Genomic DNA, 25356 nt, shown 5'->3' with positions numbered 1-25356 from the left:
TTCTACACAAAACTAAAATACACAAAATTACTTTATCATAGCCTTGTTTCCAAGCCTCTTCCCTAAGACTTCTCCAATTCCTGCCAAATCTGTTACTGCCTTATCCCCCATTGGCTCAGAAACAAAGTTTGTGTGTTTCTGAGATGTTGATGACATTTTTGATTTATAAATTCTTTAAACAGCAGAAGAGGGGTTGGTTGAATTTACTCTCTTCCAATGACCTACAAAAAAAAAACTTTATTTGCAACTAAAACACAGATCAAAGAATCAATACAAACACTATACCACAACTAACATTTTTTTTAACAATCCAAGCATATGAGGAACAACAAAGAATACAAAATAATATATAATCATACGTACAAGTACATTTAATCCAATAGATCTAAATGCAACTTCTCAGCAAATATCACATATTGGATAAGTAAGTATGTGTCAGGCAGTAATATATAACCTAAAAGTTTCTGTGCCTTACATTCTAGCTGCATCTACAGTATATTTAACTTTAAAATCTTACATGTTATTTTTGTACCTATCACAAATCTCATTAAGATTAAAAGATTCCTAAATGTTTATAATAACTCTCTTTGGCTTACTCAGTTTTCCATGCAAGTCTACTTTTTATTATACCTACTAAACGATAAAAAATTTACAAAAGTATGTTATTTCTTTTTGACAGTATCTAATGAATTTATATTTTGATTAAGTCTAATTCCTCTATTTTTACCTTTTTTTTAACTCTTGAAAACCTCATTTTTTGTATATGTTTTTTTTTTTTCTAGTCATGCATATTAGCAATTACATTACTGGTACCAAACTCAGCATGAAAACTGCTTCATCAATAATATAATGTGACCATAGCTGTTTAGAACTAATTTTAATAAAAAATATTTATATAAAAGCTTTTCTTGAAGTAAAGTTCCTTGTGTACAATAAATTCTTAAAATACAAAAATAATAGATACACCATTTAACTAAATTTCAAGTAATACTTTCATGATTTACCAATCTGAACATCTGTCAGTCCATTTACAAAACTAAAACCTTTTTACTTGGCTTACATATAATTGCTTAATCTTGCATTTTATTGTAATATTGTGAAAATAAGAAATAACTTTCATCTTGTTTTCAAATGAATATGATTTAAAAATGATCAAAAAATTTTAAAAGAAAAATGAAAAATAACAATTAAGAGCCAATATGAAGAATACAAGTTAACCATTGTGAACAGTTTGTTTCGAAAAACTTTTTCTAATATTGCTTAAAAGAGAATCTATTTTTGTTTAATATAATGAGTGAAAAAATAAAGTATAGCTACTTCAAACAGAGAGATAAGCTTGTTCCAGTCTTCACTTATTAACAAAAGGTTAAAGAAGATGCAAAATCCATTAAAATTTCCTAAATTAATGAAGAAAGAGGGAACAAAATTATATTATTATAATAATTTATGTTTATCTCTTTCTCTCTTAACTCTAACTTTGTCAAAATTCTGAAATGACAAGTTCTGGTATTGAATGAAATAAATCTTGGGCAGTAGCCTTTGGAAGACAAGATATAGATGTTATTCTACACACCTCAGATTTGAAATCCAAAATGGAAAAATTAAAAGAGACGTGACAATAAATTCTGATATATAGATGATTTTTAATCACATAGCTATATATATATATATTGTTCTACCAACACTTCCTATAAGTACAAGAAATCCAGGTTTAATATATCTGTAATCAACATTTAAGGAATGAAAAAGGACATAAATTTTCAGACTAATATTTTGTGTGTAATAAGGTGTATTTGACCTCATAAGCTGTCAAGCACTTTTAAAGGAATTCTTGGACAAGTGAAATATATAATTTCACTGACAGAAGATCCTGTAAAAGCTAAGGATAAATCCAGAAGGGCACAACTGTATGCATGACAAAACTGCTGGAAGCAAAAAATACGTACAAAAATAATGGTACAAAAACCATCATGAACAAGAAGATTAGTAAAAATTATAAAAGTATAGAAGTACACACATAATATTGTCTTGAGATCTATTTATGCAAATAATGAATAAAAATTACTATCGCAAACTTGTTAAAAAAGTGGTAAAACTTCAGCCTCATTTCGAATGCTGTTTCTAATTCTGATTCTCTCGCAAGAAAGATTGTTTGTTTGTTTGAAATTAAGCACAAAGCTACACAATGGGCTATCTGTGCTCTGCCCACCACGGGTATCAAAACCCGGTTTCTAGCGTTGTAAGTCCGCAGACATACCGCTGTGCCACTGGGGGCCGCAAGAAAGATGTGTTGTAACAAAGAAGTCAGCAACCTTTCATAAAGCAAGTTTTTTCAGTTGACCTGCCATTAGGCTAAAAACAACAACATGCAATGAAATTTTTTGCTAGAAGCAGGTACCCATCACAAATCAACTCTACATATAGGATGGGGATTAGGGTAAGAGTGGATACCACCGTGGCAATCAACCTATAACATCAATCAGGTCAAATAAAGTAATTTTGAATAGACTGAAACAATTATGTATAAGTCAAAGTTTCTTGACAAACACCAAGGAAATAATACTTGAGCCATTAAAAATACAATGTTACAGAGTAAATTAATATTTAATTAGGGCAGTTTGCTGTATGTTTAAGGACATCATCATTTTTACAAATGGGTTTTGTAAATTTACTCCTCAAACCTTGAATGTGATTGTGAGTATGAAAAAAACCTTCTTTACATAAAAATGTATTACTGTTCAATAAGAATTATTAAATTAATCCAATCTGTTTACAGTAGTTACTATAAAACATTATTTCAGATTTAAAAAATCGATAATTGCTTTGCTTTATTCCTTAATTACGTACCAAGTTTAAAGGATTTTCTTATCTTTGTTGCATATAAATTATTAAATTTAATATACATTTTACTAATTATTGGAACATAAAAAAATACATCTGTATGCTTTATGGAGCCATTTACCTACGAAACTGATGCCCAGATAAGCAAAAAACTGGTACATATGCACTTTAAGCATACTGAATTATTTATTTTCTGATTTATTTAGAAATTAATCTACTCTGTAACATTGTGTTTTAATGATTCGATTATTTTATTGCTGCAAAACTTTAACTTCATACTTAAAAAACTCAAAAAACTTTTAAGTTCCTTGTTGGGAATATATTAGTAATATCATATACGAGTATATTTTATCAACTTTTAAAAAGTTAAAATGTGTAAAACTTTGTTTTAATTTTATATTATTCTTGTAGTAAAGTAACAAAAACTATGAAGTTAAATGTATTAATTAATATAATTTTTATCGAAAAGGTGGTTAATACCTACCTTATTATAGTTTGTAATTATAGTACCTAAAAATTTAAATAGGCTAATCTTTTCGTATTAACCACTAATCTTTGATAACGAGACACGTGATAATACACGAAAGAGCACAGATACTGTCATCACGATGAGGTTATGCCTATTTCAGTATTTGAGAAATACCATAGTTTAGCGAAAATGTCGTTAAAAACATATTGATTGTAAATCTATAGATATCCTATCATTAAATAATTTGAAATAAAATACAACTAACCTGAATGTTTCCGATATGTTTCATTTATGTTATTATACATATATTATAAACTATTTGAACTTTGGTAAGTCATTTTACTATCAGCCAAATTTGAAAATATCTTTTTAACATTTCTGTGACAGATGAACTCAAGATATTCATTCATCTTATTTACGACAAACTGTTAATCTTGAGCAGTATGAATATATTTTTAAAAAGTATAAAAACACCGCTATATAAAATTGTTACAAAAAAGACTGACCCCCTTAGGTGACAATTTAATTTTAGTAAACATTAAATATTTTCGTACAGGTATTGGTAAATGTGCTAAAAACGTGGAGACTAATGTGGAAAAAAAATATATTAAAAGAAAATATCATAACTTGCGTATGTGATTATTATATTTATCGTGTATTTGCGAGAATTTATTTGAGCACTTTGTACCTTAAAATAATGGTATGGCTGTACTTGTTTTTTCAACAAATTGTTTTGAAATCCGATTATACGTTTTGTTGAATGTGTGAATGTCAGACTATATGACATATGATTTTAAAACTGTTTCATTCATCTTAACCACTCTCTTTCTCATGTATTGAAGAGCACGGGTTGTCCTGGTGTTAATACTTTGAATTTCAGAGCTGGTAAGCCGGGTTAGAATCCATAGTATATCATGAAATATTCTCCCAACTTAAGCCGTTGGTAAGCTATAAGAGTGACACCCAATCTCGTAGCGTGGATGGTGGGTGGTAGGGTGCTGCTGCCTTCCCTCTGTTCAATACCACCTCAAAATTTGGGACGGCGGCGGGTAGCCTTAATTGTTTTGCGAGAAATACAAATGCACAATAGTTATTAAAAAAAAAAAAAAGACTTTGTCAGAAATAGCTGTAACAAGATGAGGTTGAAAGAGCATAATCATAAAGAGATATTCAACAAACATTTAAAAAGTCTAGATCCAATGCATGTCTTAATGTTTGGCATGCCGGGTTGCAGATCAAAAAGTCCAAGGTATGTACCCGTGATACTAAACGCTCTCCCCACTTTTAACTCTTGGTTAAGAGGAACTGTATATCAGGTAAGCAGTTCTAAATTACAGGTAGCTATGTATGAATCTTGGAATCTCTGACCGGGAAGTTATCTTACATGTCGCATAAGCATAGTTCAGGTCGAAAATATGATATGCTATAATATTTATACATGCACGTACGCAGATGGGATTTGAGGGGGTTCAGCAGAACCCCCTATTTTTATGACGTAAAAATTATGCTTATTTAGTTATAGCGAAGCTGCCTATGAGCTTTAACCTTTATTACATAGTATATATTCTTTACATTAGCATTTTTTGGCTTGAAATAGTCGCATGCCCCAGACCCCAGTAGCATTAACGTGCTTTGCGTACTGATTGTGCTCTGCACAATATGTGTTGGCTTTTGATCTCACAAGTTAGAACCCCTTTTCAAACATTTCGCCTGTATATAAATTGTAATATGTTTTCGTATGGAATAGCATGAATACCTATTTCATTGTCCAGCTGTTTGAATTATGTGATGGTTGAATGGAAGGTATGACTGGAAGCCTTATCTTAGCGACCCCATACCATGTTGACTCGTTTTTCGATAAACCTTTTTTATTAAGTTGCGTACTTTTGCCTGGGGAGCGTGGACAACTTTTGCCAACCAATGAAGTTTGTGATATTAGATTCACACCTGTTTCAATATGCCACTCTTTGCTTACCACAGGTACAGTTTGTTGCAGATCTCTTTCTGCGTCAAGTTGATCCATATTATTTTGTTTTCCAATTCAACTGCATACAAGAGATATCCCCGTATTAGAAAGTTTAAATCCCCCATCTGAGCATAGCTATATGATCTGGGCGTATATAAATTTTGCTTCGGAAAGGGCTATTACATACCTTTTCAAGAAGCAATTAATTTTTGGTGGCATCACACTACCTACAAAACGTCAACCAATGTCAACATGTAGTTCTGATACGTACACTTTATATCGGCTGTGGTTATCTCGTAACTTGCTGATTTGCAAATTAAAAATCGCTTTAATATAATGTGCTGAACCATTTGTAGCAAAACACTATTTCAAAAGGTATATATTTGTGATCAACGGAAACTTATAATAACTTTTTCGTGATTCACCGAATTTCGACTTATAATAACTTATATACATATTGTCACTTTTGCATAAACGTAATGTTTTCACTCTTCTTTTTACTTTTTTCTTCTTCTTACAATATTTCATATACTTTATTTGATTTTAAAGAGTTCCTTTAACGAATCACGTATAATCTAAATAATTATAGCTAGACAGTGACTTGTAGTGAAAAAAAAATCTGCGCCTACCCCCGGTAGGTCAGCAGTAACTTTACAGAATTACAATGTTTAAAGCCAATGTTCGATTCTCCACGGTAGACATAAGGCATATAACCTATAATGTAACTTTACGTTAAAATATCAAGAAGAGCGCAGAAAAATAAACAGTTCGAGGTATATGTATTATTAAAATCAAATTTATATATATATTTGTTTGTTTTTCATTAAAAATAAAGCTACACGACAAGCTATCTAGGCTCTGCCGACCACGATTATTGAATCTTCATGCAATTATTCTCATGTTTTTTGGCATTTTATTTGACTTAGCAAAGGAGGGATAGATACAATTACAATATGCTATTATTAGATCTATAATAAGAAAACGATACTATAAAAAGGGATAAAGAACTGTGTATTCGCAAATATTACTTACTCATGCATTTAATATTTAGCTAGTATTGTGTTAAGATATAATAACACAAGATCTGCATCGTAAAAGAGCAGCATTTTAAACCATAAAAAAATAAATATCGTTAGCACTAAAATTAATAAGTATATTGTATTTCAAGCGTAATATTGTTTTTGAAATAGGTAAAAACTTCAATAGTAATATATATATATATATATATTGAATGGCTTATATATGTATATAAACACAATTTCCAATAGATGGCGACAATCGTAGTGTGAAATTGAAGTTTCACTTGGCGGTTATAAAGTAAAACTATTAATATTATTTTTAAGTGAAGATTTTATTAAGTTATTACCATGGCTTCAACTAAAGATGATCCTAATGAAAGTGAAGAAATGGATCAAGACAGTGCAGAAAGTGACAATAACAGCAATGCTAATGAAGAATCTGACTCTAGCTCAGGCTCGGGCTCCGAAGATGAAGGAAGTTCAGGTTAGGCTTTTTTTTCAGTTTAAAGCTTCTATTCACAAGTTAAGAGTAATAGAGTTTTATCTTTTTACTTTTTGAAGGAGGAGCAGAAATGTCATTCTAGCTTACTAAATAAGACTTGATAATGAAGTAACATACTCATATGAAATTTTTTGAGCAACCTTGCATGTAAATTTTGCTTTTTCTTAACGTGTAAAAAAATTGGCTTCTGAGTTGAGATGTGACTTTATGTAGTGTTAATTTCATTACCAAGGAAAAACAGTGGGCCATTTAGCACATTTAAATTGTACGATTCTACCACTCTCCATTTTCTTCTTGTATGCAGTATTGATTGTTAAAATGCATATTCATACCATTCTTAATAACACTTCCAATGTTGCAGTTTCTATCACAACTGCATACAATCTGTGCCATAGACCTATTACCCTGTTAGAAAATTAATACCACCTTAACTGGAGTTTTGTGTGAGTTTAGCATATCTTAAAGTTTTATTCTGTAGTATATATATATATTTGCTTTTAGGTACCATGGTTTGAGGACCATCTTTTAATTGAGCAAATACCGCAAGTTGCCCAACTCTAATCAAAAGTATTTTGAAAGTTCAAGTATAACAAATCCATTACATTTCCATGCCTGTATTAAGTACACAAGTTTCAAAGAAAGTTAATAAATTTTCTTTTTAACTTCATACTCATTATTTAAAATATCATGAAACTTGTCTAAATGCTCTTTTAGAATTTCTCTAATTACTCAAGTAATTTCACAACCACTAAGTGATTGTTAATTACTTGGACATTTTCTGCCATCCACCTTAAAAATAAGTGAAATATAGGCTGATCTTCAATCTTTTGCACCTCATAACTTTTAATACACTCATTAAAAATTAAGAATAGCAACCCATAAAGCTCTTTTTGTTTTTCTCATTATTATTAGGACAGATATTAACAGACCAAAGTGCCTTATTTTCCTTCAGTTTTAAAATTTTGAGCTTTACCATCTCTGGATTAATCTCAATTTATTCAAGGATGTCATATTATTTTTAAGATAAAATCCACTTTTGGAAATTACCGTATGTTTTCTCTTGAGAGACAACTAAGAGAAAAACACTTTAATGCTCAGTTGTCTAATAATTGTCAACTGAAACCATCTCATCTTCTCTCTCTTTTTTTTAAGGCCCAACCCTCATTCTGACATTCATTTCTCTTTAATATACTTAAAATAAATTATTTTTAGTGTTAATATTTTCTTCCATGTATTTCTAATATGCTCTTTTTGATTTCCTAATGTCTTTTTTAATCATTTTTTAAAACTTTTATAGGCCTTTAACTTAATCTTATATTTTATTAATATGTTTGAACTTTCTAAATTTATAATACGTTATTTTAATTTAACTGTTGACTTTCTTTGTAAGCCTACTTGCTTTTTATTTGTAATAATTTGTCCCTAAAGTTTTCCCACATCAGACAAACATATCTAGCAAACTTACCCAAAATTATGTAATAGTTAAACTTAGGTGTATAATAATTTTATGACCCTAATTTACTATTGTTATAAAGTATTTAAATTAACTATTTATTTGAGCTTGGTCCAGCAATTAAACTGTGAAAGCTTAATAATAACATGGGGAAATATGTTTGAACTATACCTGAACTTGGTTTAATAAATTCCTTGAACTTATTCTTCTGCAGCTTTACTGATTCTGTGTAAGAATATATGACGTGCCCTTTCCCAATTGTGTGTGTAATAATAAATTTATTACACATGAACTGTTTAATTGGAATACAGCCTGAAATATGTAAGAAACATAGTGAGAAAATTTACAACTGATTAATGAGTATGATAATAATCAGTGAAATAAACATGCTGTAATTGAATGTGTAATTTACAATTATTCAAACTGTACAACAATTTTATATTCGTAATCTGCTGACACAGTAAGATAGTATGGCTTACATTCATGTATAGTCAACAGAATAGTTGAATGATAGATTTTAATTGATGTACCAGGCTTAAAAATACATTCTTAAATGTTCAAGGTAAAGCTTCACAGTCTAATTGTTAGAGAACTGTAGACTAATTGCATCATAAAAATGAGCAAGATGACAGCATACTCTTCATCTTATTCATGTAAACTCTTTTATCTGTTAGACATTAAGATAATATAAACGTTTGTGTATTTACACAACAAAACTTTAAAATGCACACATACACACACACACTATAATTAAAGGTGTAATATATATATATATATATGTGTGTGTGTTTAAACCCATGTCATATCAGTTATGCCATTATGCAAGTCTATTTACACAATAGTCTTTTAGTCTGACTAAGAAGTCTCACCTGTATTATTCAGACAATTTCTTTTATCTTGGACTAAATATTTCCTTAAATTTAACAAGTCAAAAGGAACTGTGTTTTCAGGTCTTGCCTCCACCAACTTTAATAAAATCATCTCTTATGTTTTGTGATTTAACTTTGGTGGTAATCTTTTTCAAAATATTCTTCACAGTAGCAATCCTTGCAATGATAAAGAACGGTGTGGCATTAAATGTTTAAGATGTTACCTATTTATAAGTGTTTTTTTATCATAGAGAAAAATTACAAACAGAAAGGTAAGAACTAAAAAGAAATAGTTCTGTATTTTATCACTTTTTTACTAAAATTGGAAACATGTTTATGTATATTAGAATTTTTTTATAATTAGATGTGTTTTTAGCTAGTCATCAAACTTCAAACTATTCATTTCAAGCTTTTAGTTATATGTAGAATAGAAAATTTAAGTTTAATATTACTGAATAAATTATAAGAATAAGTTTAAGATAAATAATAATAATGAAATAAAAAATTCATTTCTACATTTCCTTAAGTTTTACTTGTCAAATTAATAATAATAATACAGTTAAAGTCACTTAAAATACTACAATTGTAAAAGTAGAACCCTTAAAATGAATTGCTCAAAACTAATTATAATGTCTTAGAAGAAGAATGCAAACAAAATACAAAAAGTATAAAGAATAGAATTTCTTTGGAATGAAATTACAAATTATGTACCTATAAAGCAGATGTAACTTATTCTGTATCATTATTGATGAAAATAAAAAAGGTTAAATGATTGTCCAACAACTACAAAGATTATTTTTTCTTCAAGATAACTACAAATGTACAAAAAAAAAGTATTTTTTGCTCCAATATCACATATCTTTAGCACTTAACAGTTGTTCTTTTAAGTTTTTTTTTCTAGATTCAAGATGAGCTATCAAAGCTATTACCAAATACATTGGTTCAGTAAATTCCTAAGCTTTTTTGTTATTAGAAGTTCCTTGCTTTCAAATTAAATTGCAATATCATTGGTACACATTTGTTCAGACATAACACTGTTGGATTATTTATAACCAATAGAAAAAGAAGACTTTAATTCATTGAATTTTCTATAAGGCCAACTCATTTTAACAACAGTTTTTTAATTATTTGTTCTGCAGTGTCATTGTTGCTACCTCTGAGATCACCTCAACCAGCTAATGGAATTATTTTAACCCACTTATAGCTTAGTTAGAAAGCCAATTAAAGTATAATAGTTTTATGACATTGTATTTTTCTGTGTGTTTATATTTTGTATTCTAAGTTGCATGTTTGAAATGTATAAAAAATTACATAAAGTACTTCCAACAACCCTACCAAAAAGTAGGGTTAGCTTTAGTTGAAAATTTTAGAGCAAAAACTTGAAAGTACAAGACCAATATGTAAATGCTAAATTTCTTTTTTTATGTATATATTTTTTTATTCTTATAAAAGTAACTAAAATGTAAAAATTAGAAAGTTATTAGGTTAGCTAAGAAGAATTACTCTTAATAGCACGTACACATCAAAAGGAGGATTGTGCAAATCATAATTGTATATTGTTCTGATAACTCAACCCTTTGTTTACATAAAGGTACCCCAATGTGCTAAATTCCTTTTACTGTACTTCTTAAGTGTAGCTATAAAGCAATAAGTCTAAATACTCCAATATTTGAAAAGTATTAGCTTTAACTGTAAGAATAAGTGATGTGTAATTGTCTATTACAATATGCAGTGATTCTTGAAAGAAAAAAGATAAATTTATATTTATTTCTTTTTTTTTCCAACTTTTCATTTTACCATACACTGCTGATTTCACTATAATTAATATTAAGGTAGAGATAAATAACAGATTGTTTATAAAGTTTAATTTAAAAAAAGTTGATATTCATTTAGGAAACTCTAGAGGTTATGCAAACGAAATATGAAACTAAGATGAAAAAAAAAGTATAATTTTTTTATTAACATGAAAATAACCTTGCTCTCAAACTAGTCAGAGACAGACAGAATCAGTAAATTCAGACAAGTCTTTAATAAAAATTATTTATCAAAAATTCAGAATTTTTTGTGTACAGCATACTTGTAGTGTTTACTAAAAGATTACTAAGTTCAGAATTATGATAAACATTAATTCTTCAATTTGGGCCTAGTCCAATGAACCAACCCTGTGTACCTCGGGTTAGTGTTGTATAAGCTGGTGCGGATCTAAAGAAGAGGGATGTCTAGGGGTCTGGACCCCTCCACTTTTTCCAGGAATTAATAACCACTCTTTGATGTTGTATAAGTAGGCATGTATCTTGGGGGAAGGTTCCAGAAGGCCAATCCCCCTTCCTACTTTTTCAGAAGTAATAATTATGTTGTGTAAGTAGGTGCAAGTCTGGGGGGGGGGGGTCTGAATCCCACTTAATTATTTTTTTAAAATTAATGAAAAACCAGCCAGACTTCTTTACATTAACATTACCATATATTATAAAAAAACATTAGATGTCAGAGTTTTTATTTGATTTAAGTATTAATTACCATAAAAGCTTTTTTGGGGGGATTTTTTGAAATCATCATAGCTGGGGACTACAGCAATCCAGTTAAGACTTCTGATTTTTCTAAGCTAATATAACAATATAAACATCAATTAAATGTTACTATGCTAACATATTGCTCCTTGGCTTTTTCCAGACACTAACAATGTGTCTAGACTTTACAGATTTGTTTTCATCAAAATCAGTATTATTAAGGATACCTCCAGCTCTTATAACTTAGAGTAATTACAGAATTGATTTCATTGTTTAGAAGTTAGAATTATCTTGAAAAAAAAAATGTTTTTCATATTGTTCATGTCCTCATGCAAGTGGTATGACTGTAATGACTTTAAAAAAAAAATTATAACAGATGCCCCTTTTGACAATGCTATAATGTTTTTATAAACATGATTATAAATAATTATAACTGTTTAATTTTAATTAAAAAAATGTTAATTTTTAACTGTTTTCACTTGCATATCAAGCACCTTACTAGAAATAAAGATGCAAACTTTGAAATTACTGGATTATAATCTGACTGAGCTAATTGTGTGAGACTTGTTTAGGTTACTTTAGGACTATGTGGTCAACATTTATTAATCCAAAATACTATAGTATTATTGTGGATGGCTTTTTTCATGTAAAAAAATATACTTAAAATTTGGATCCAGTATTACTTAACAATGTTTCAAAAAGTTAACTGACAACATGCTATCATTGTAAAAATTAAACATTATTGTAGCTAGTGTGAAGTTAAAACATTATTGTTGCTTGTTAACACAATTATACTATATTATATCAATAACAAATGTTCTAGGTCCATAATGGTTTTCAAACTTTGTAAGATAAAGTTATAAACTATAAAAGTTTTATTTAAAAAAATAAGTTGACACTATTCTAATATTCATGTCTTTTGACTTTAAATTCAGGCTACTTGTTTGCCTAATAAATCAAATGAGTTTTAATTAATCGCCTACTTTGATTGGTTACAAATCCTTTAGGTCACAGTGGAGTTATAGATACAACATTTAAGGCTCCAACATCATCTTAAAAATCATGTAAAACAATACTAAATTGTTTGGAATAACAAGTCTGTGAAAAGTGTACACTATTTTTGCAACAGGTGACTGATAAATGAATAAATCTTTTGTTGTTTCTAAATGTTAAACAAGCAGTTGTGTTGGATGTATGATACATTTTCATGTACAAAGTTTAGGATTGAAAAAGTAACTAAATTCTAAATTGTGGTGCCGGAAGTCTGGTAAGATTTTGAAGTCAATTTTAGATGTTAATTTTAATTACATTTCAACACTTTTAACTCAAAAATATTTTAAACTCAATATTTTGTCATTTTCTGACTTTTATTTAATGTAATTCATAAAGAAAAGTATATATTTTTATTTCTAAACTGCTGCAAAGAGTTTCACCTGCAAACAAAACCCACTTGTTGATTTTTTTTTAAAGAATTTTTCCTTCCATCCCAAAGAAAATCTTTATTTTTGCAGAGACCCCTTGAGAATATATTATACATTTCTTGATTTTCAAGTGTTTCCCTCTCTTAATATTTGTAAAGGCCTTTTTATGATGTCACATCAAATGGTTTGATCATTTATAATTAAACACAGTTTAGAAATCAACTACATAAAGAAAATGTAAATATGACTGGAAAGAGCAAGAATTAGGCTTTCATGTGACAATAGAGGTGTGAGAATGTTTTATAGTTTCTGTAAATGTTTCTTTCACTTTCAGTTCCTTTTTGTTTGTGAATTGCGAAAGTATTTGTGTTAACTTATACCTGTTTGAAAGCTACATAAATTTTCTTCAATAAGACGTTACTAAGATAGCTTGAGATAAGGTAAGAGACAAGTTGAATGGGTAATGAAGTAAACTATTATAAGTTTAACACAGTAACAAATGTTCAGTGTGTGGATAGTTTTGTCATCACCAGATACAAGTAGTTTACGTAGACACAGGAATATATGAGTTGCAATGTTTGTAAACATGAATTTTTTTATTATGTTCACCAAATAAAATTGTCATCAAATCAGATACGTTTACTGTTTGGTATGTTAGGTGGCTGCAAAATATTCTGATAACTCAATTTTTTATTGAATATTATAATGTTTATCCTATTCAAATAACATACACAAATAAATTAGCTAACTGGCTACTTAATTATTTCTAATTGCATTTGTGAGATGTTTTAAATAAAACTATTCTTACAATTATTAGTTAATCAGCCTTCCATTACTAGATTAGCAAATACCACTAATCACCCAGCTATAGCATGTAGTTTCATTTGATCTGTAGCTGTAACGATTAATAGCCTCTATCTTTCTTTTAAAATTATAATTTCGGGTTTGTAGTCAAGTAAGTACCAATTTAAATAGTTTGTATGTAACTGTTTAATTGATTTGTTAAAGAAAGTTATAAAGAAAAAAGATAGATAAATAAAAACTAGCTTTATTTATGCAGTCAGAATATAGTTTTGTTAAAACTGTCTAAGATATTAACCTTTAAATATATGATCATGTAAAGTAGTAGTAGTACATTTCAAGTTTTATGTATGTGTGTATATATATATATATAAATATATATATTTTTTACAATGATTTAGAGATGGATGAAGAGGATTGTGAACGAAGAAGAACAGAATGTTTGTTTGATATGGCTGATCTTGAAAGACAATTTATGGATCTTAAAAAACAGTAGGTTTTCTTTAAGTAATAACATCTATTGAGTAGTTTTGTGCTTTGAAAAAATGTCCAGTTTAGTGTGTTTCTTTACTAATAATCATAATGTATGCTTTGCAGTGGAAAAACAAAGATATAATCTTGATCTGTATATTTCAATATTTTAAAGGCAGTATTAAACTACATATATAAAATCCTATCTATATACTGTCTTTTATGACATTTAAGTGCTAAACATCTAGTATGTACTGTTTATATTATACCTTTCACTTTATATAGGAGTTTCCTTGTTATGTGTAACTAATTTAAATGCAACTCAAAATAATATATTTTATGTTATGTTACTTCATATTTTATTAAGCAATAGCTATTCATGAACTTTAAGTTTTTAGTTTTGTTATTGCAAAGGTTAATGCCTATTTCACATGATATTATCAAATATTTCATTTACTAGTTATTTCATTAAAACATTTTGATTGCCATTTTCACACATGAATTTACCAATCAAAAACTGAAATTCTTAAACAATTTTCTACATTACTGAAGGTCTGATCAGTAACTTGCCAAATTATTTCTAATTAATCGAACCTAATTTTGAACCTTTTGCTTATTTGGAAATGTTTTGCATGAGTTATATGAATACAAGTTTTATGTATTTTAGTATGTCATGTGAAAGTTATGTGAATATAGTTGCAATTTAAATGCCAAAAGTTGGCAAACTGTTACAAAGCAGTAGGCCTAAAATTGATTATAAAAATCAAGTTAATTGCATATGTTTAATCTTGAATTGTCTATTGTGGCTTAAAACTAGATGTGTGTAAAAATAGCATTTTCAGATCTATTTTTTTGTCTCCCATAAGTCACTACCCAAGAAGCTTTTCAAAACCCATCAATTGAGCTGGATGGTGAAAGACAAAATAATATGAAACACTATTTATTCATTTCTATCAAGACTTCTTGAACCTACGTGTTTTTCTAACATCATTAATATAAATGCATTAAAATACTTTAAAAGTTATGGTGTAAATGCTGAAAGCTGACAAGCTTTTACAAATCAGTAAGCTAAAAATTGGTTGTAAAAATAAAATTAACTGCAAATGTTTTGTTTTCTCCATATTCCTCATAATTTTTCCATTGCAGCTCAAAATCAGAGTTTGTTAAAATAACATTTCAGATCTATATATCTATTGATTATTTGAATGTGACATAAGTTTTATGTATTTTAAGTATTTCATGTAAAATTAACTCATTGATAAATTACAGGTTATATAAAGAGCGCTCAAAACAGATTATTACCAAATTAGAAGAGGTCAAACTAGGTCGTGCTCCAGAATATCTTCATCCACTCGAGGAACTTCAGGAAAGTATGAGAATTAGAACAGAAGTTGCAGGTAAGTCAGGGTTTTGTTTTTATTTTGATAGGTTTTAGAACACCATGACTTAGATTTTGATACAAAGTTGTAGTTTATTGTTGATTTTGATTAACATAAATTTAGGAGATTTATTATAACTTTAATATATGGAAAATTCATTGTGAGTATAATTTTTAAAGGGCTTGAACTTAAAATGTGTTTTGTATCAATAAAGATTTATGAGTCTTCAATAAGTTAGAAAGTTTTAAGTTTAATAAACTTGTATTTTTAAAAAACAAAATAAAGTTGTCTTTACATAACTATAGATTATTTGTGGGGTTGTCAAGTTCAGTGATAATTTAGAGATTTTAATATTTGTATACTTATATTGAGAAGAGTGATTTTTTTTTCTTTTACTTTCAGGAATTCTCAAAGAGTTAAAATTAGCTAACATAAAAAATAAATATGAAGCAGATAAACTGGCTGCACTTCAGAATTTTGAGGTGAGTGCAAAAAAAAAGTTAATTTGATGGTAACTGATTAGAAAAACCTGCAGTTCCACAGTTGTCAAACAAAAAAGATGAAATGGAAATGTGCTCAGCTTTTATTTGTATTGTTTCAATTTTTAAAAGTGTATAAACTTAAATTGCTGGTTCTTGAATACTTTTCATTAGAGAATTGTAAACCAAAGCTATCTTATCCATTTGTCTCATGTCCTGGCATCACAAGAGGAACTCAGATGTGCCCCCCACACACACCTAAGATTGAATTTAAGTGAATAAAAGCACCCAGATATATGTTTAGAATTTGGTAGTCATTTCAATTTTTAACACACAAAGCCAAATTCAAATGAGTAATGCATGGTATCTCACTATTTTCATGAAGTTAAAAACTAATGCTATATTAGGTAGGGATATATTTGCTCGTATAAAAATAATCCACAACAGTAGAGTTTTCCATAAATATCACAGTTATCTCAAAGTTAGGCAGTAAAGAAAAAAACCTGAAAATAGAAAAATATTCTTGAAATAAAATATTATTTGAAGTCTCATCTCTTTGACTTTAAACTTAAATATAAAATGAATAAAATTGTTTCATTTTTAAACTTTTGAATCACACAAAGCAAAAAGTTACATTGCATAATATTATGAGTATAATTTGAGTTTGTAATATTAAATATACAGGATAATTAAATTATAATAATTAAATTTGCAATTATAGCACTGCTTATAAGTCTAATCTGTCTATCTAATTGTGCATCCGTTATTTTTCAGTCTTCCCATGTGTTTCTATTTATGTGCATGTATACACACACACACACAGTTCTGTAAATAATTAAGGAAATACACAAGTGATGTAGGTACAGAAGTCACAATTAGTGAGTAATTGCAACTAAATGGTCAAAGACATTTAATGCCATGTGTTTGCATGGGTATCTTTGCTGATTGGTCACATTCAGTAGACTTTCATGATGAGTGACACACATACAAGCAATCCTGCTGTCCCCATGAAGCCAGTGAAATAAATGTTGCATGAGGTATATTGGTACATTTGCTAGTATATGTAAATATATCACATTTCATTTCAGTTTTATGCTTTTTTTTATTATTATTTTTTATACATTAGAATAATTAAATGAAGATATTTGGTCTTATAACAGAGTGAAAAAGCATTATTATGGGACTCCATAAAAAATGATCTACAAGAAAAAATCCGAAGGCTTGAGGAAGACAGAAATAATATTGATATTACTTCAGGTGGGTGAGATGTACAAATTTTAAACACTAATATTAATGTTTTTTGATTACTTATAGTTAAAAAATGTTCACAAATAATTATGGATAAAGATTGTTGTAAGTAAAAAGAATGAACCATATCTTTAAGAAGAGTTATATCTTGATGTACTCAGAAGTTTCTGTTGTCCTGGAGCAGACTACATGAATTTTTTTTTTTTATCTTAACGAACCATGGTGGGATCTATACACTATGCCGCCATACAATTGTACTAGAAGAATTTCTTATTGTGCCCATTAGAAAAAAAATCTTTAAATATGAATATGTTTGAAACATATTTTTTGTTTTAAAGAAATTCACATGACATGACATTTGTTATATTGCTTATACTGTATTAAAAACAGGTTGTAGTATTGCTTTTCAAAATAACTGCAAACTTGTTTATAGATATACATGTATAAATGTTTTTATTTATTTTTGTTACAGATCTATGGCATGAACAAGTAAATCATAAAAAGAATAAGAAAAAAACAGACCCATTAAACCCTGATAGGAGAAGAAAGCCAGTTACTGTTTCAGATATCCTTTCATTATTCTGTTGTTTCATATTAGTGTTTGTAAATTTCCTTTATAATCCCGAGAAACAATTCTGTTTTTTTAAAAGTCATTGGTAAAGAAATGACTGTTAATGTGATTATTAATGAGCAGTTTTGTTGTTAGTTAGTAGTGTATGGGTTGTAAGTGTAGAAGGGACTTGTATGTAGAGAGGGTCCAGAAGCATGTTTCCTAGAACATGTGTATCCTATTGGTTCAGCGGTAAGTTGGCAGGCTTATGATGCTAAAAATTGATTTTGATACCAGTGGTGGGCAGAACACATGTAACCCATTGTGTAGCTATGCGCTTACCAGCATTACATTGAACAGACATGTTCAACTTTCTCGTCTAAGTTCAATTTGATGAGATTTGCATTCACTAATGAAACATTGATTTTTGTTTTACCTTGGCTTTTGTTTCAAAAGCATTGGTTGTTATCTTGATTTCTCAAATGACAGTGACTTCTACTTAGTCGTGTGTGAGAGATTATGTGTGATAGGTCTGAAAATGATGCATCATTTTTCATTTGTAACACGAAATGCGAGATGGGTTTGAAAGTGATGTATTGTTGTTCAGTTGTAACAAGAATTGTGTGATAGGTTTGAAAGTGATGCATTGTTGGTTCAGTTGTAACACAAAATGTGTAATAGGCTTGAAAGTGATGCATTGTTGTTCAGTTGTAACACAAAATGTGTAATAGGCTTGAAAGTGATGCATTGTTGTTCAGTTGTAACACAAAATGTGTAATAGGCTTGAAAGTGATGCATTGTTGTTCAGTTGTAACGCAAATTGTGTGATAGGCTTGAAAGTGATGCATTGTTGTTCTGTTGTAACACAAAATGTGTAATAGGTTTGAAAGTGATGCATTGTTGTTCAGTTGTAACACAAAATGTGTAATAGGTTTGAAAGTGATGCATTGTTGTTCAATTGTAACACAAAATGTGTAATAGGTTTGAAAGTGATGCATTATTGTGCAGTTGTAACACAAAATGTGTGATAGGTGTGAAAGTGAAGCATTATTGTTCAGTTGTAACACAAATTGTATTATAGGTTTGAAAGTGATGCATTGTTGTTCAGTTGTAACAAAATGTGTGATAGGTTTGAAAGTGATGCATTGTTGTCCGGTTGTAACACAAAATGTGTGATAGGTATGAAAGTGATGCATTGTTGTTTAGTTGTAACACAACATATGTTATAAATACAGATGTAGTTGCTAATTCATTTCAAAGTAATATGTTTCAGAAAAATAGTAACCAAAACGTTTTCCATTTTTATAAATCAACTGATACATATTTTAATGGTGTATTTGTAATTCTTGAATTTTCTATGGAATCAGGAAATATTGAAAGTACTTTGTGAGACTAAATACCCACATTATTTAACATATATCTTTTTTTCTGAAATATATCTTCTTAACCATGTAAAAGATTGACCCAAAGATTCATTTGAAAGAAAGCTTTGTTTTAAAGAAATGGAGAATTAGAAAGTAATTTGTTGTATTCTTTATCTGAAATGCCTTAACAATGTAACGTCCATATATTATATATATGTTGCATGAAAATGAAATTTTAGAAGATTGGACAACAATAAGAAAGGTATATTTAGTTATATATTAGTATTTGTTTTAACCATTAAAGTATTTATTTTTGTAGTAGTAGTAAATAAGTTTTATTATATTTGACTGTTGGATGAATTTTTAAAGTGTTACTGAAATGTAAGAATATTATATACAAGGTTACATTAGGCCATTGAGAATGCTGAAGTTACTTGCCTGCTTATCATTTAAATATCTACCTAACAGAATTTTAAGAACATAAAAAAACCTACAATGTATCTGCATCTGGATTTCCCAAGTTTATATCTTTTGCTTTTAATATTCAAGGTTTTGTTTTCAACCTTTTTATTTCACCACTCAAACAAACCTCCAAATTCCTAACAGTTGTAAACACCTGATTATTTTCAGTTCTTTGATCTTAAAAAAAGTTTCTTAAACTAAGTATTATTCCGGCATATTATCTTTACATTCCTTTAAGTGTGGTTCTTTCCTTGCAATATTCCAAATAAAGCCCCACTAGAGTCTTGTATAAGAAATGGTTATCTATTTGTATAATAATAATGTTCTTTCCCCACCCCACAAAAAAAAAAGAGTATGTAATTTTTTTCCAAGTGCATAACATAAAACACACATGAGCTTGTTGATTTTATTATTCATACCTTTTTTATGATTTTTTTACATCTCATTTTTTATTGTCATCTCTGTTTATGGTATGGTTTATTATTTGAATTTTATACCTTAGGTCATCTTTAGGTTATTTGATTATCTGTTATGTTATAATTGTTAAACCATTTAACTTTTATATTTATGGCTATTTATTGTACATAGAAAGTGCTTAAAATGTAAAATAATAATGATCTATTTAGCATCTAGCATTCTAAGGACTGTAAGGGTTGTGTATTTGTTGGATATTTTATAAACAAATGATTGTCAAAAGTATAAAACTTTTTTCTTTGACATTTCATATGCAAACCTAGAATGTAAAAAGTTATCAATTCATGACTTGAGTTTATTGATAAGAAACTTAGCTCTTAAAATAAAAGGTATATTATTAAAATAATTGATTAGTAGATACTTATTCAAATGTTTATGAACTTATTTTTAGGCATTGAAAACAGCGAAACAAAAGAGTGAACGTGAGTATAATATATTATGTTGTGTTTATTTAAGGTTCAAGGGATTAATAATGTGTCTATAATATATGTATATATTTTTTTCTATGTTTGCTATGTTCAAAATCATTTCGTGTGTCAATACTAAATCAGCTAATTACTATTTGTAGCTCCCAGTGTTTATCATCCTGTGTTCCTGTGTGAAAAAAGTGTTTAATTATTATCATTATGTGATAAGCACTGTTACTGTCTTGTGAATGAAGATGACTTGTCTTAGATTATTATTATTAGGGTATTCTTCTACGTTAAGGCTTAGTATGTTCTGGGTGCTTATCACATTTAGTATCTTTCATTCACTTTGTTTTATACTGTATGTACAATGTCAATATGCAAAACTGTTTACATTTCACGTGTGCTGTTTATTTACCATCATATGTTTAGCATTGGTTCTTCTTTTTTTTTTCATCTTATGCATACATTAATAGTTAACTTTAAAATATTAAATTATGTATTTTTGAAAGGAAGTTTTTATTCTACTAGTTGTATACAACACAAGTTTAATGAATGATAGTTTTTTAGTTTTCGATGTTTAAGAGACTAGATATAATTACTTATAGTTGTTGTCAAGGTGAATATATTTGATGGCTACAACAATTACAATACATATTAAAAAAAACATTACATTGTAAATAAGTACAGTTGTATATATATATATATATATATACTATCAATTTCACTTACAGAAAGTTTACCTGATAGTATTACAATGACAAATACCGTATTTTTCGGAATATGAGTTGCACCGGTGTATAAAACGCACCCTTATTTTGAAGACAAAGTTTTTGGGGAAAAAAGCTACAGTCGCATTTGAAAGATTTTTATTTAACAAAAATTCAATTTGATACTTTAAAAATTAGTATATATCGTTCTAAACACAAAGGAGCTCAAAACATCAAAATAAGAAAATACCGTAAATCAAAAAAAAGGTTTACTGGTTCAAAACCTACAAAATCTTCATTGCTTTCACTGTAATTTATTTTTTTATTATTTAGGGAGCATTATAAATAGTTATGTTTTTAAAAGAAAAAAAACTAGAATTGTTATAAATAACACATTCAATTGAACTAAACTATGCATGCCTATTTAAATATATTTACACATGGCTTGTGTGTGTACCATATATATACATATATATTATTCATACCTTCGGTGTATAGGATGCAAGCAGATTTTGTGGTAAAAAAAAAGTGCATCTTATACACCAAAAAATACGGTACTCTCTCTGTTATGACTTAGCTATTACAGTTTTATTGAAAACTGATTTCAGTTTCACTCTGGTTGGAATATCCTTTATGTACTGTCCAGAATGTACCAGATCTTCATTTAAAGGAAATTGTAACCACTGAGAAACTGAAACCTGCTCTCATAGTCCATAATCCAGGTTTTGAACTCTCTCACAGTCCATGAGCCAGGTTCCAGGTTTTGAAACCTGCTCTCATAGTTCATGGTCCAAGTTCCAGGTTTCGAAACATGCTCTCATTGTTCATTAGCCAGGTTCCAGGTTTTAACTGATAAGTACCAAATGAAACAATGCTTTTCTAAAAGCTTATTATTTGTAGTTTCCAAACATGTATGCTGGACATCTGTACCTTGTAGCTTTTTTGGTAGTAGTTTGTTTCCAAATAGAAATACCATCAAATGATGTCGGAGGTTTTTGGTGGATGTGTGAGGATGACAGCTCGTACTTGAATCCAACCACCTCAAGTAATACTTATCAAATCATTATTGACTAGACATCACTCTTCAATCTTAAAGGCCTCTATCAACTGGCTCAATAATAAAACTACTACATTGATGGAATAGCATTAATATGTTTCTCTTTTGAATTTTCAACTCATTCTGTGTCAAGATTTATTTTGGAAATGAGCTCAGTTTTTTATTTCATTATATTATGATCTGCACCAAATACAGATGATAAATAAATGTTACATACTTGGATTTATGCATGATGTATATTATTTCAATGAAACTTCAGTAAAGAATAGGAATGCTTTTCTCCAGTACTTGTAATACAAAATTCAGAATAAATCTGATAAAGATCATCACAAACAGTTTGTCCAAAACCATCGAGGGAGCATGGACTGTAATGCCTGATAACACGTGAATACATTTTGGAAAAAAAGAGAAAAATAAGACGAAAAATGATTTTCCTAAGTTAACTTGGGCATGGAGGGTGCCTGAGTTATTTCATGCAAGTCACAGAAAGAGTTAAGCATTGATGGTTGTGTAACAGGATATACCCTAATGTTTGAAGCAAATGAGTACCATATTTATTGTATAATTATGCAATTGTTAGCATCTCCCTACACGACATTTTTCAAATTAAGAACCATAATCTAGCATTTGTTTGGCAAATAAAAATGAATGAACAAAAACAGTTTCTGACTGATTTACATTTACATATGTAATTTTAACATACAAAGTATATGAGCTCCTAATTTTGAAGACTGCCCTATTTCAATCAAGACTTTATATTTTTACTAAAGACAGTTTCTTAGGAAACCATGTTACACTAATATGCATTCACTAGAATGGTTACTAACCACCACATCTGTAAGTCATTTTTCATTTATGTGATCAGTTTTTAGTCAGATTCATCTTAAATATCCTCATCATCAAGGGAAAAATGCATTGAATCATCTTAAGTGGCATCTGTCATGTTGGTGCACTCCTGAATCTTGCACTCCTAAATGCACTTTAGTCCATCAGACATGCATTGACAGGTACGAGGGCATTTACAGGATATGAATTCCAAGATGACATGAGGTGCAGGAGAGCTAGTTATCCATTTGATATTAAGATTCTGTAGTTATTCTGGGGAGATACTACCAGATTTCATATCTATATGACACTTTGGTAGTTATTGGTTCTCAGAATATGTTGATAAAGACTATCTTCACATGGAAGTAGCTGTCCTGATTCCACTGTCCCTTTCTTTGCTGGTAACAGAATTTATTCAAGTGACAGATAGTAGCACATGTAAACTCTTGGAGGACTGCAAAGAGTTTATGTGGTAGATGCTACTGCTCAGAGTTATCAGAATAGCTGCTGCACTGGGAGATGATGTCTGCACTTCCTTGTTGGGATTGCATTTATTCACTGGATATTAAACAGTCAGTGCCTTTTCAGGTCAAGGCAAGCTTAAGGGATTGAAGTTCATTTGCCAGTGCCAAGCATTTCAAGATGCCTTCACAGCTTTTTAAGCAAATGTGCTTTTGTCACCCATTAGGTTCTGCAGAATTGCCATACCATGAATGATGGTTGCAGATGGCAATATGAAATGCTCCTGTGATGACAACTGCTTCTGAAGATGCCTTGCCAGTCTGCTTTTTAAAGTTCCATTACAATTTTCCGAGCTTCCTAGTGGATGTTATACTAGTACCTGTTTCACATTCATTTTTCTACTGTTGTCTATTGAGGATGGTTTCCTTTTTTGGAGGATTTGATTCTTGTTGTTGTTGCCTGTATACTGCTTGAAAGACTTTAACTCCAGTTCTAGGAGTAAGTCATAGAAAGACGAGCTTTTCATAAGTCTTAAGTCAACAAATACTTGATATGCAGTCTCTCCTTGTTCTTGGCTTTGAGAAGATAATTTCTACATCTAAGGGTGTAGTAATACCTGAGGATATGCTCTGCAGATTACCATCACTTGAACCAAAGGGATTAATCTAAGTGCTTTCAAGAAGGTCAACAGCTGATTGTGCATTGCTTTATCCCTCTGAATATGGGATGTTCCTAAATGGGTATGGCTGATACCATGTCTAGGGAAATTGATCAAGCTATGAAGCTATCTCAGGCACATGCTGCGACATTCTGCTATCAGGTAGCACTTGGATACTGCAGTGGGTTTGAGGCTGAAACCCTTAGTACCACCAGAAGTCTGTGTGTCCCTGTTAACAGTTTTCTCTACAGTCTGATTCTCTGGTATTCTGCTAAATGCATTTCTTTCATTCATTTGAACCAATACTCCACCTGATGGTCCTCTGGTAGCCTTGTTATCCGGGCATGATACACAGAAAGGTACCAGGTATAGTTTTGGTTATCATATGTGAAGCATTATGGGATCAGCAGATGTATGGCATGCGGGTGGAGGGGCCAGTTCCCCTCTCTCTGGAAGCCTGAAGCAGAATCAGCAAAATCTTGATGATATCTGTGTAGAATGAAGGATACTTGAAACTCTTTTCCATTTCATAATAGGCTATGATGCTTATCGAACCAGTTCAGAGTATGTGCATAAGACACATTTTCTAAGGGTCAGAAAGACTGGTGATCTGGTTTTCTACTGACTTCAACTGTCATAAGCATGTCATGCAGCTTCAGCTATTCATCAACATTGTATTCTTCCATCCAGGGATAAAACCCTATTTATGAAAGTCAGAGAAGATCTCCATAAATGGTATTGTAGGGCCTTCTGCAATCACCCCAGCTTCCACTGCAAGATGATATAGATCTTCATCACTGACTTGCTTCATGATGATAGAGAAAAAGATAGCAAATTGTGTGGAAGGCATCCATCCTCAGGACAATGTCAGATAATTGTTCTACATTTTTCCACACTGTTTCTCCTGTCTTTGCATACAAAACACATGGCCAGGTGGTTAGGGCGTTCGACTCACAATCTGA

At 29.7% G+C, this 25356-nt stretch overlaps 2 protein-coding genes across 2 annotated transcripts in view; one reads left to right on the top strand and one right to left on the bottom strand.

Annotated features, from left to right (window-relative positions):
* LOC106461711 (barrier-to-autointegration factor-like) overlaps positions 1–3742 on the bottom strand; it is a 9653-nt gene extending 5911 nt beyond the window's left edge. The window contains exons 1-2 of the mRNA XM_022388737.1: positions 3576–3742; positions 32–221 (exon numbers count right to left, since the gene is read on the bottom strand). Coding sequence (XP_022244445.1) covers positions 32–156 — 125 coding nt within the window. The 5' untranslated portion in view covers positions 157–221; positions 3576–3742. The remainder of the gene's footprint in view (positions 1–31; positions 222–3575) is intronic.
* Positions 3743–6554: 2812 nt separating this feature from the next.
* LOC106461709 (breast cancer metastasis-suppressor 1-like protein-A) overlaps positions 6555–25356 on the top strand; it is a 23251-nt gene continuing 4449 nt past the window's right edge. Inside the window, exons 1-8 of the mRNA XM_022388736.1 lie at positions 6555–6779; positions 14250–14340; positions 15589–15716; positions 16101–16180; positions 17338–17434; positions 17898–17990; positions 19537–19601; positions 20667–20697. Of these exons, the coding sequence (XP_022244444.1) occupies positions 6644–6779; positions 14250–14340; positions 15589–15716; positions 16101–16180; positions 17338–17434; positions 17898–17990; positions 19537–19601; positions 20667–20697 (721 nt within the window). The 5' untranslated portion in view covers positions 6555–6643. The remainder of the gene's footprint in view (positions 6780–14249; positions 14341–15588; positions 15717–16100; positions 16181–17337; positions 17435–17897; positions 17991–19536; positions 19602–20666; positions 20698–25356) is intronic.

This window comes from Limulus polyphemus, unplaced genomic scaffold (assembly GCF_000517525.1).
Source record: "Limulus polyphemus unplaced genomic scaffold, Limulus_polyphemus-2.1.2 Scaffold1015, whole genome shotgun sequence".
Taxonomy (NCBI): Eukaryota; Metazoa; Arthropoda; class Merostomata; order Xiphosura; family Limulidae; genus Limulus; species Limulus polyphemus.
The sequence above is the reverse complement of the archived record's forward strand: the minus strand, read 5'-3'. Positions and strand labels throughout refer to the sequence as shown.